Consider the following 12,078-nt stretch of genomic DNA (forward strand, 5'->3'; position numbering starts at 1 on the left):
AACTGTTGTCACCTTCTCACCAAGCTGCTTGGCGATGGTCTTGTAGCCCATTCAAGCCTTGTGTAGGTCTACAATCTTGTCCCTGACATCCTTGGAGAGCTCTTTGGTCTTGGCCATGGTGGAGAGTTTGGAATCTGATTGATTGATTGCTTCTGTGGACAGGTGTCTTTTATACAGGTAACAAACTGAGATTAGGAGCACTCCCTTTAAGAGTGTGCTCCTAATCTCAGCTCGTTACCTGTATAAAAGACACCTGGGAGCCAGAAATCTTTCTGATTGAGAGGGGGTCAAATACTTATTTCCCTCATTAAAATGCAAATCAATTTATAACATTTTTGACATGCGTTTTTCTGGATTTTTTGGTTGTTATTCTGTCTCTCACTGTTCAAATAAACCTACCATTAAAATTATTGACTGATCATTTATTTGTCAGTGGGCAAACGTACAAAATCAGCAGGGGATCAAATACTTTCCCCCTCACTGTAGGCATTGGGGTTCCATTTGAAACGCAGCCCATCTCAGTGCTGTAAAATAGGTCAGATGACCCCTGACCTCTCACCTTTGGGGCTGATCTTGCGGACCTCCTCCACGTAGTCCCGTGTACGGTAGTCAATGCAGTGCGTGACTCCGCCCTGGCTGATGGTCTCGTGCTTACTGGCCGACGCCGTCCCGAACACGGTCACGTCCTTAACTGTCTGGCACAGCTGGGTGGCCGCGATGCCCACCCCACCTGGAGAGAGAGAGAGGTTGTTAGGAGAAAACGTAGAGATGATAGATGTTGCTGCAGGTTATACGTCCTGCCCTGTTATAGTATAACAGAGACAAAAGCTCCCAACATGTCATACACATAAACCCATAAGCCCAATAGATTACATTTCTTAATTGTTGCTTTTTCTGTGTATTATTTTCCATGTAGAATTGTTTTTGTTGATATATTATTATTGTTGCTCAAACACATTGTTCATTTACAGTGTGTAATACTAATATATACATTGTGTGTAATACAGTGTGTAATACAGTGTGTAATACTAATATATACATTGTGTGTAATACAGTGTGTAATACAGTGTGTAATACTAATATATACATTGTGTGTAATACAGTGTGTAATACTAATATATACATTGTGTGTAATACAGTGTGTAATACAGTGTGTAATATTAATATATACATTGTGTGTAATACAGTGTGTAATACAGTGTGTAATACTAATATATACATTGTGTGTAATACAGTGTGTAATATTAATGTATACATTGTGTGTATTACAGTGTGTAATACAGTGTGTAATACTAATATATACATTGTGTGTAATACAGTGTGTAATACAGTGTGTAATACTAATATATACATTGTGTGTAATACAGTGTGTAATACTAATATATACATTGTGTGTAATACAGTGTGTAATACTAATATATACATTGTGTGTAATACAGTGTGTAATATTAATGTATACATTGTGTGTATTACAGTGTGTAATACAGTGTGTAATACTAATATATACATTGTGTGTAATACAGTGTGTAATATTAATGTATACATTGTGTGTATTACAGTGTGTAATACAGCGTGTAATACTAATATATACATTGTGTGTAAAACAGTGTGTAATATTAATATATACATTGTGTGTAAAACAGTGTGTAATACAGTGTGTATTACTAATAAATACATTGAGTGTAATACAGCGTGTAATACTAATATATACATTGTGTGTAATACAGTGTGTAATACTAGTATATACATTGTGTGTAATACAGTGTGTAATACTAGTATATACATTGTGTGTAATACAGTGTGTAATATTAGTATATACATTGTGTGTAATACAGTGTGTAATACTAATATATACATTGTGTGTAAAACAGTGTGTAATATTAATATATACATTGTGTGTAATACAGTGTGTATTACTAATAAATACATTGAGTGTAATACAGCGTGTAATACTAATATATACATTGTGTGTAATACAGTGTGTAATACTAGTATATACATTGTGTGTAATACAGTGTGTAATACTAGTATATACATTGTGTGTAATACAGTGTGTAATATTAGTATATACATTGTGTGTAATACAGTGTGTATTACTAATAAATACATTGTGTGTAATACAGTGTGTAATACTAATATATACATTGCTTTGGCGACCGTGGCGACCACCCATTCATGCCAATAAAGCAGAGCGAGGATAGGGTGGTTAAGACTTGTGTATGTATCCCGTAGTTTTCTACCTAGTTGTTTCTCTAAGCAGGGTAACTATGGGGAGGAAGTATAATACCAAATAACTTCTATCCAAGCTTCACTAGCCATTACCTCAAGAGATACTCACTCAGGGAGACACCTCCAACTCAATTCAACTCAGCTGATATAAATATGTCTTGAGGCACCCATAAATGCCATTATGTACATCCATTCTATTGCAGGGAAATGTGATTTGTTTTGTTTACTGTGACAGGCCAGGTCAGTCAATAAGAGGCTGGCTGTGTGTGTGTGTGGCTCAGGAGTAAGTAAGGAGAGCATTAAACACACATCACATTACCTCCTACCCGCCGCCCTGGGCAGAAAGGAACACCCACACAAAGACATGGAGACACACAAACATCCACAACTACAGAAAGTGGCCATTGTACGTCAGATGACACTGGTTGACTTTAGCGTCATGCAAGATGACCTGACTAAGAATCTAGGGTAATTTGGGGTATTTGTTTTGGCTATGGGAGCAATGTGTGACACGAGGTCAAGAAAACAAGAAAACATTGTTTCGTAACTGTGCCAGTTGAAGCAAAACCTTCTCATATGGGAATACATCTTTGAAACGACAAACAATGTATTGTCTGTGATGACCTTTGTAGACAAAGTGGCAGCTGTGTGAGAGCATTGCTTTCTGTAGGTGTAACTTACATCAGCATGGCTGAATGATGTAGTATCGGTGTGTGTATGAATCACTGTTTCTGAACATACTGTATGTATGTGTGTGTGTGTGTGTGTGTGTGTCACTGTGTGTGTCTTAAGCCTGGTCTCAATAGGTTACTGTGAGGCAGAACAGAGAGGACAGAGGGAGGCTGACTGGATGGAGGATGTGAACTGAGCATGACCCATAAAGGTCACTCATGCCTGACCAAGTAAAGGCCGCGTCTTATCTGAGGCCAGAGCCAATAGAGCAACGCAAACAGAGCTTTCACAACACGGACATTTACATTCAAACAGACGCCCGTCTCAAGCATATTTAAACTGCCGTGGTTGACTGTGGTTATCATCAGCAACATGTTGAGATGGAGTTGTGGTCCACTGCCTTGGTCACACTCACTCACACACCATAAGCTTGAGTAGACAGAGACAAAAGTAACCAAGGAGAGGTTATATTTGAATCTATTGTAGTCGCTGGTTGCTAAGTCTTACAGGCAGACCTCCCCTCCCCTTTGACTCTTACAAAGAAAAGAATCAAGAACGGGACCAATTCCCTCCTGGCTCTGCTCTGAGGAGACCTTGAGCCTATGGGAACTCAATAGACACTTCTCACTGTGTTCAAGCCTGGCAAGGAAAAAGAGGGAAGGTCGGCGTCCCAAATGACACCTACGTGGTGCACTAACTTTGACCAGGGCCAATATGGCTTTGGTCAAAAGTAGTGCACTGTGTAGGGAAGAGGGTATCATTTGGAACGCAGGCAAGAACTTGATGAAATAACAAGAGCAACGGTGTTGCTGTTGGATGGCATTGTCAGTGAGTCAGCCTGCCTCCTAACAGCTAGAACTATCTCTCCCTGTCGTTCTGTCCTCAGAGAGAAACCAAGTTTGCGTTGCCAGGGAAACCCAGGCCAAATTGGCGGCGACGACTGAGCAAAGGAGCCATTTTGATTCATTGGCTGTTTTTCCTCCAGGCAAAACAGGAGGCATTTGGAGGCAATCAAAAGCTCATCCAGGGGTAATATGTGACAGATCAGCCAGTAACACCCACCCAATAACCATATAACGACTTACCCAGAGCCAGCTGAGAGTAGACGAGTGTGTATGCGGGTGTGGAGGTGGAGAGATGAGAAATTGCTTAACCTGAAGGATGCCAAAAAAGGAGAGTCTTTTTTATATGCTTCCTTGCAACATCGACTTCTGCTCCCAAATATACTTTGATATTGCAAACCAGTAATGTGTGTAGTCAATATGAAGTGTTTAGGCCGTCGGGTTAGGACATAGTTTTGATATTTTGAGTTGGCGCCTGCCTATATCTCCCGACCACTCTGTCCCACTCTTCCACCTCTGTTAGAAAGGGAGGAGGGGGCACCCGTGTCTGGCTGGAACCCCCTGAGAACCACAGATCCAGGGCCTGTCTGCCCGTCTTGTGACTGATCCCCCATCACAAGACCCAGGCCAGCACGGCCAAGAGCCCCCACCCCCCCCAACACAGAGAGAGAGATAAGCTGAGGTAGGAGAGAGACTGCAGACAGAAACAGTCTGGTTGAAAAGTCTGTTCATATCTGCTAATCTTCACAAATATGTGCTCAGATTAGACAGTTAACCCATCGGTAACCCATTGTTTTGGTTCACATTGTTCACTTGGTATTTCTCACTAGATTCTCGCAAACCTCCTCCCTCTCTCCCCTGTCAGTGCCCCCTTTCCATCCATTTTTCTTCCCTTCATTCTCCTGGCAATGTGACGTGAGGTCGTCCCGTGAACACGAACCCATTGCCTGAACACTAAATCATTGTCTGTGCGAAGATGGCAACTGAAGCAAATTCCCGCGCCTAATTCCATTCGTTCTGCTTGCGATTCAATTGAATTGGTTTCACTGAGAAAATTACGGGCCGTCAAAAGCGCTGTCTTCTCTCTCTGTCCCTCGTCTACTGACCAGGGTGTGTAGGGAGGAACAGCACACACACACACGCACACACACACACTCACACTCACACACACACACACACACACACACACACACACACACACACACACACACACACACACACACACACACACACACACACACACACACACACACACACACACACACACACACACACACACACACACACACACACACACACACACACACACACACACACACACACACACACACACACACACACACACACACACACACACACACACACACACACACACACACACACACACACACACACACACACACACACACACACACACACACACACACACACACACACACACACACACACACACACACACACATCTCTCTTTGGCACCAAATACACTCTGGGTCTCAATAACACGCTCTTCTTGAGTGAATAGGAATTTTGTCCAAAACACTGTGGCATTCACTTTACTATTTAGTCCAGTATGATGTGTGTGTCCACACCCAGAGTTCAACGTGAGGAGAGGGTGGGGCCACTAAATGTTGTTGAGATTTCACAAAGGGAAGGAGAACACTCAAACCTCCTACTACTGTACATACTCATACAATAGTACAGTCAGTGCACACAGTCACTTTCTCACAGTCATCCACACACTGACCACATCTGTCTGAACGGTGCTTAAGAGGTAAGCTTGCTCGGCCACTTCCTCATATAGAGCTAGTTTCTTAGCATAACTCAAATGGAGAAGCTAACGCACCTCAGACCGTGCTTACTGTCACTTCTAACCTAAAAAGGCTAGGTTGTGGTTATAGGTGTGGGCCCGATGGTGCTAGCAATGCTAACACTAGTGAGCACGCGTGCTAATGCTAATCCCGGAGAGATGTGGGGCCACTCATGTCATGTCAGGGTTCCATGCTGTCTGCCCCCGTGTCATTCTCTGTGCCTCCACTCTCCAGGCGTACCCTCTCCCACACCCTATCATTAGCCTGTCGTGCCTGTGGCTCACAAAGAATGGCATAAAACCACAAACCCAAGAATCCTATCGTTAGCAAAGGGGCGGTGAACAAGATCAACAAGTCGGACATGATTGAGCAACGTTTCTTTCTCTGTTATTGTGCAAATCCTACACAATAACAATGTGTGTGTGTGAGCATAGAACGGCATTGGGTGTGTGTCTGTGTCTGCTATAAGGAGAGGTGACTCCGTGCTACGTAACATAGTGTTGTCCCCTTGCTCTGTGGAGCTGTGAACTCGCTGAGTGTTTTAATATGCTTTCTCGTAGGGTAGGTTCCACTCTGTACCACCTATAGGATGCACTTTTCTAGTGACTGGGTGAGTGAATTCACAACACACATCCTGTGTGAGAAGGCAGAACCTGCGATTTCCTGAGTGAGAATTCACACAATGCCAATGCACACAGAGAAACTAACAAACACATACACTCATTGTACACACAAACACAAGCAGACATGTTCTCATGAAACCCACTGATAACCATGCACCAACGAACACATTCTTCCTAACACAAACTCACAACGTAGAAAAATAAATACCAACTCAAATGTACAGACATACACACCTGTGTGTGTGTGTGTGTGTGGGTGGAGGGGCTTAAGTTGAATGGGGTCATAAGGCAACGGTTGTGAGTGAGAGTGTATTCTGATTGGAGGGTGGGTTGGAGGTTGGAGTGGAGGGGAGGCTGCGGAGGGGAGGTTGCATGCTCTGGTTTTCCTGTGCTATCAGTGCAGCTGATCTGCGTCTGGGTATGATGCCAGCCAGCTAGGCCCAGAAAACAAACACAACCAGGACTCCTCTCCTCTCCAACACAGCACTTATTAGCATTCACTGAACTAGGGTAAGCCTTACAGCACCGGGGTAGTCAGACAGTGGGGAGTCATTGTAGACTGCGAAAGGATATGCTTAAATAGAAACATGATTTGTCTGAAATTGTAGGATAAACTAACAAAGTGATATTCTGTCTGTATCTCATATTGAGCGACATCTTACATTCTTAGAAAAAAAGGTGCTATCTAGAACCTAAAACGTTTTGGCTGTCCCCATAGGATAACCCTTTGAAGAACCATTTTTGGTTCCAGGTAGAGCCCCTTTGGGTTCCGTGTGGAAACCTTTCCACAGAGGGTTCTACCTGGACTCAAAAAGGGTTCTACCTGGAACCAAAAAGGGATCTCCTATGGGGACAGCTGAATAACCCTTTTGGAACACTTTTTCTAAGAGTGTAGAGTGAGCAGGTAACATCAACATCTCTGTACTTTTCTCTATACTCTGACACCTCTTTCTCTTCTCTTCCATTATCGTCTCCTCTCCTCTCCTCTCCTCTCCTCTCCTCTCCTCTCTCTCTCCTCTCCTCTCCTCTCCTCTCCTCTCCTCTCCTCTCCTCTCCTCTCCTCTCCTCTCCTCTCCTCTCTCTCCTCTCCTCTCCTCTCTCCTCTCCTCTCCTCTCCTCTCCTCTCCTCTCTCTCTCTCTAATGTGGATAAAGGGTAATGTTAGTCAGACCAATCAGGCCAAGGCCCAGTCAAGTGTGTATGTACATGTGTGTATATGTGTGTGTGCATGCGCGCATGTGTGTTAGTGTGCGTGTGTGTGTTAGTGGGCGTGGTGGCATGCAGGGCTGCTGGCCAGACCTAATCCATAAACACAGGGTTCAGTTCAGGGAGAGGTTGCAGGAAAAGGCTCTTGGCCGGGCACAGTGTACCCCCAAACACATCCAAATGTCACTGCACTCCTTCCCTTGCCCTGTCCCTCTGGAGAAAACAAAGGGGGAAATGTATGCACTCTCCCCGATGACGAGGTATCGAGCACTGATACGCCATGGTCATGAGGAGCCTCCCCGGGGGGGGTCATGTGGAGGGGGGAGGAGGGGAGGATGCAGATGTGCGAGCCCAGCGGACAGAGAGGGCGGGATGGTAGGAGAACAACATGCCATTGTTCGGGGAGAGGGGACAGGAACGGCCGGCCCACAGGCCCACGAGAGAGAGAGACAGCGTTCACGGTCCACACACAGCCATGACACTGACACGCCAGTGTCTTAGCTGAAGTCTCTTCTCTTGGGTACAAGGACAGAGTTGGCCTATGTAATCTCCAGAGAGCTAAAACACTGACAGTGGCAATTATGTTGGAGAGGAGAGGACATACAGTATCTTTCCTTGTCATGAGGTGGGTGGGGGGTGGTGCTGCTGCAGGCAATGAGCTAGACACCTCTCTGCCTGGGTCCTCACAGTGGGAGCCAACAAGTTAGCAGCCTGTTGACAGCGCCAAGCAGCACCCCCATAGAGCCACATAGAGCTCTAGTAGTCTCTCATTCACCAGCATGGCTCTACGGCACCACAGGCCGATAAGAGGGAAGAAACCAAGTAACATTGATGAAGCGACTGATGACAGCGGAAGCAGAAGATTTGCTCATCAAACAATGACTCTGTGGTCGCCACGATAAGAAGCCGGTGGTTGATCTATATATTGATTTATTGCCAGTAAAAAATATGACAGACAATTAAATAATATCTGTCTGGCCATGCCCTGAGACTGGATATGAGAAATGGCTCCTTGTGTCCTCATGCAGTAACTCCCACTGTTTTAATATACCACAGCTGTACAAACGGAGTCACTGAATCCTGTTAAAAAACTGTCTGTGTTCACTAAAACTGTAGGTTAAAGATATGGTTCAAATAGGTGGTTGTGTTTTTAATCTCGCCGGTGCAAGAGCAAGACAGACATCCACTGACACACAACGACCCTAATAGAAAAGTATGCACGTACTGTACCATTAGTGCGGTTGCGGTTGTACACACAAACAGGCACACACACACACACACACACACACACACACACACACACACACACACACACACACACACACACACACACACACACACACACACACACACACACACACACACACACACACACACACACACACTGTTTGATATCTGACACTAATCTAGAGTCTAAAATCAGAAACATGCTCTGACAGACTCTCGGGCTGCTGCAACATCATTACCCTATACCTTCCACCGCCATGTGAGGGGAGGAGGCCACATGACCCAACCAACCAGAGGTGTTAGCTAGGGACAAAACACGGGTGGATGTGGACTAAGAAGGTCTTCACACTTACTTGAGTATGTCGGCTACATATATACTGCAATGTAAACTTGTGAACTTGTCGACCGGAGGTAGCGAACGACACTTGCTTGACAGTTTATTTTTATTTGTTTTACTTATTTCACCTTTATTTAAAGGTCAGTTAAGGTCAGTTTAAGTCAGTTAAGAACAAATTCTTATTTACAATGACGGCCTACCAAAAGGCAAATGGCCTCTTGCAGGGATGGGGGCTGGGATTAAAAAGAAAAAGAAATGAAATGAAAATATAGGACAAAACACACATCCTGACAAGAGAGAGAACACAGGTTGCCCCCCTCTACGCAGGGCAGTGTAAACAGAATTGTCTCGTTAAGACAACACTCTTACAATAAACATTTGACTAGCATAGCAATGTTTTTGAAACAGCTGAAACAGTCATTTTTTCTTATTTTCTTGACTTATTTTATTGAATTTGTTCCTGACATTGTAGTAGCAGCCTGTTACATTCTGAAATTGTCGCCGTAGCTTTATATCTCAACAGTGTATTTTTTTTATTTTGCTTGACTGCACTGATTCCAGGCAAGAAGCTACTCCCCAGAGAATTATCATCGCTTCGGTCTCAATGATCTTTTCCCTCATATAATGGCTTCCATGATAATGATAAAATGACGCCTGGTTTGTTCTAAGGTTACTTTAAATGGTAGCAAGTGTAAGCCTAAGAGCTCCTATCTAGTTATGGTTCAGCTAACAGTCAGCATATAGCTACAGCCAGCATGTTTATGTGAGGATGCTAGCTAACGTTACCTAGCAAGCTGTGTAGCCTATATTATAATATGAATGACACTGTATGATAACGTTACTGTCTCTTATATTCATATGGGAGGGGTAAACATTCAGTATCGATATGTTAATGTTACTTGAGTTAGCTGAATATTGTCAGCCCTTCAATGTGTACATGTAGGGGACATGAGTCGGTCATGGTCACGTGATGAAGTAGCCCCACCTGCGAACTTCAAAACCAGTGTCTGCCCTCAGCGCAAGAGGGAATTTTCTCTTGGGTTGCAGTCCAAATGCAAAGTAGACAGCCACCGGCTCTATACCCTCAGCCCTTGAATAACTTTTTACATCGTCACATACAAGTGTACCTTAAATGTACCTTTCCTATGTGAGGGGGAGTGATGATCGGAGAGGGTATCTTGAAGTTGAGTTTAAAAACAACCAACCTAAAGCTATTAACGTACCTAGAAAGCTAACAAAGCTAGCTAGCACTCCTGTCAGGTAGCTAGCTACAGTTAGCCATAGCTGGCTAGCAAGTTTTATAGCTTGGTCATTTATTCCAATCCATTTCTGAATTCCCAAAACTACGTTTATGAAGCTAGCTACATTTTATAGGCTCCTCACTACGAGACTAAGACATTTGAGCGTCATTCCCATTTGCCAATGCAAAAATCTATGTTATCTATAGAAATTGTTTAGCAAGCTAGTGTCATAATTTTGTCTCACATGCCGAAAATGCAGCCATGTTGACAAAATTTTACATTTCGCGGCCACCAGAGTTTGAAACATGAATACAGTTTGCATTGAATTGTGGGTCATATCAATCCCACAAGTGATCAAAGTTCTCCACTCACTCCCTCAAGCTAAATCAAGGGCCTAGGGGCAATTGGACCTCAACTTAAGATGGCAATCAAACTGCATCTGGCTTCGACAGGAATTCCCCCGAGGGAAAGTGGCTAGTGCAAGGGCTGAGTGGGTAAAATGAACGTGTTTGGACTGCAGGCTTTGTCTAATCAAATCAAATTTAAAGAGCAGCAGTAAAAAATAACAATATATACAGGGGGTGCCGGTACAGAGTCAATGTGCGGGGTCACCGGTTAGTTGAGGTTGTATGTACATGTAGGTAGAGTTAATTAAAGGGACTATGCATAGATGACAACAGAGAGTGGCAGTGGTGTGGAGAGGGGAGGGGGCAATGCAAATAGTCTGGGTAGCCATTTGACTAGATGTGTAGTACGATGCAGTACGATTCAATCTTAGTCCTGTATTGATGCTTTGCCTGTTTGATGGTTTGTTGGAGGGCATAGCGAGATTTCTTATAAGCTTCTGGGTTAGAGTCCCACTCCTTGAAAGCAGCAGCTCTGCCCTTTAGCTCGGTGAAAATGTTGCCTGTAAGCCATGGCTTCTGGTTGGGGTATGTACGTACAGTCACTGTGGGGACGACGTACTTCATGCACTTATTGATAAAGCCAGTGACTGATGTGGTGTACCCCTCAATGCCATCTGAAGAATCCCAGAACATATTCCAGTCTGTGCTAGCAAAACAGTCCTGTAATTTAGCATCTGCTTCATATGACCACTTTTTTATAGACCGGGTCACTGGTGCTTCCTGCTTTAATTTTTGCTTGTAAGCGGGAATCAGGAGGATAGAGTTATGGTCAGATTTGCCAAATGGAGGGCGAGGGAAAGCTTTGTACGCGTCCCTGTGTGTGGAAAAAAGGGGGTCTAGATTTTTTTTTGCACATTTAACATGCTGATAGAAATTTGTTAAAACTGATTTAAGTTTCCCTGCATTAAGGTCACCGGCCACCAGGAGCATCGCCTCTGGGTGAGCGTTTTCCTGTTTGCTTATGGCGGAATACAGCTCATTGAGTGCGTTTTCAGTGCCAACTTCGCTCTGTGGTGGTATGTAGACAGCTTCAAAAAAAAACTCTAGGTAGATAGTGTGGTTTACAGCTTCTCATGAGATACCCTACCTCAGGCGAGCAAAACTTTGAGATTTCCTTAGATATCATGCTTATGTTGTTTACATAAATGCAGAGGCCCCCACCCTGCTGTTCTGTCTTGCCGATACAGTGTATAACCCGCCAGCTGTATGTTATTAATGTTGTCGTTCAGCCACGACTCGGTGAAACATAAGATAGATTTTTGTCAACATGGCTGCATTTCTGTAATATATACTGTAATATATACTGTAATATATACTGTAATATATACTGTAATATACAGTTTTTTATTTATTTTCCAGTGATTGAAAGTTAGCTAGTAGAATGGAAGGCAAGGGCAGATTAGCCAGTCGTTGCCTGATCCTCACAAAGCACCCAGATCTTTTGCCTCGAAATCGCAGTTTCCTTCTCCAGCGAATCACGGGGATCG

The 12,078-nt window shown here is 43.8% G+C and overlaps 1 protein-coding gene across 1 annotated transcript in view; it reads right to left on the bottom strand.

Annotated features, from left to right (window-relative positions):
- The window catches only part of LOC112225970 (synaptic vesicle membrane protein VAT-1 homolog), a 41,610-nt gene that overhangs the window by 14,853 nt on the left and 14,679 nt on the right, over nt 1-12,078 (bottom strand). The window contains exon 3 of the mRNA XM_042307571.1: nt 560-730. Within this exon, the coding sequence (XP_042163505.1) occupies nt 560-730 (171 nt within the window). The remainder of the gene's footprint in view (nt 1-559; nt 731-12,078) is intronic.

The sequence above is a fragment of the Oncorhynchus tshawytscha genome, linkage group LG27 (genome assembly GCF_018296145.1).
Source record: "Oncorhynchus tshawytscha isolate Ot180627B linkage group LG27, Otsh_v2.0, whole genome shotgun sequence".
Taxonomy (NCBI): domain Eukaryota; kingdom Metazoa; phylum Chordata; class Actinopteri; order Salmoniformes; family Salmonidae; genus Oncorhynchus; species Oncorhynchus tshawytscha.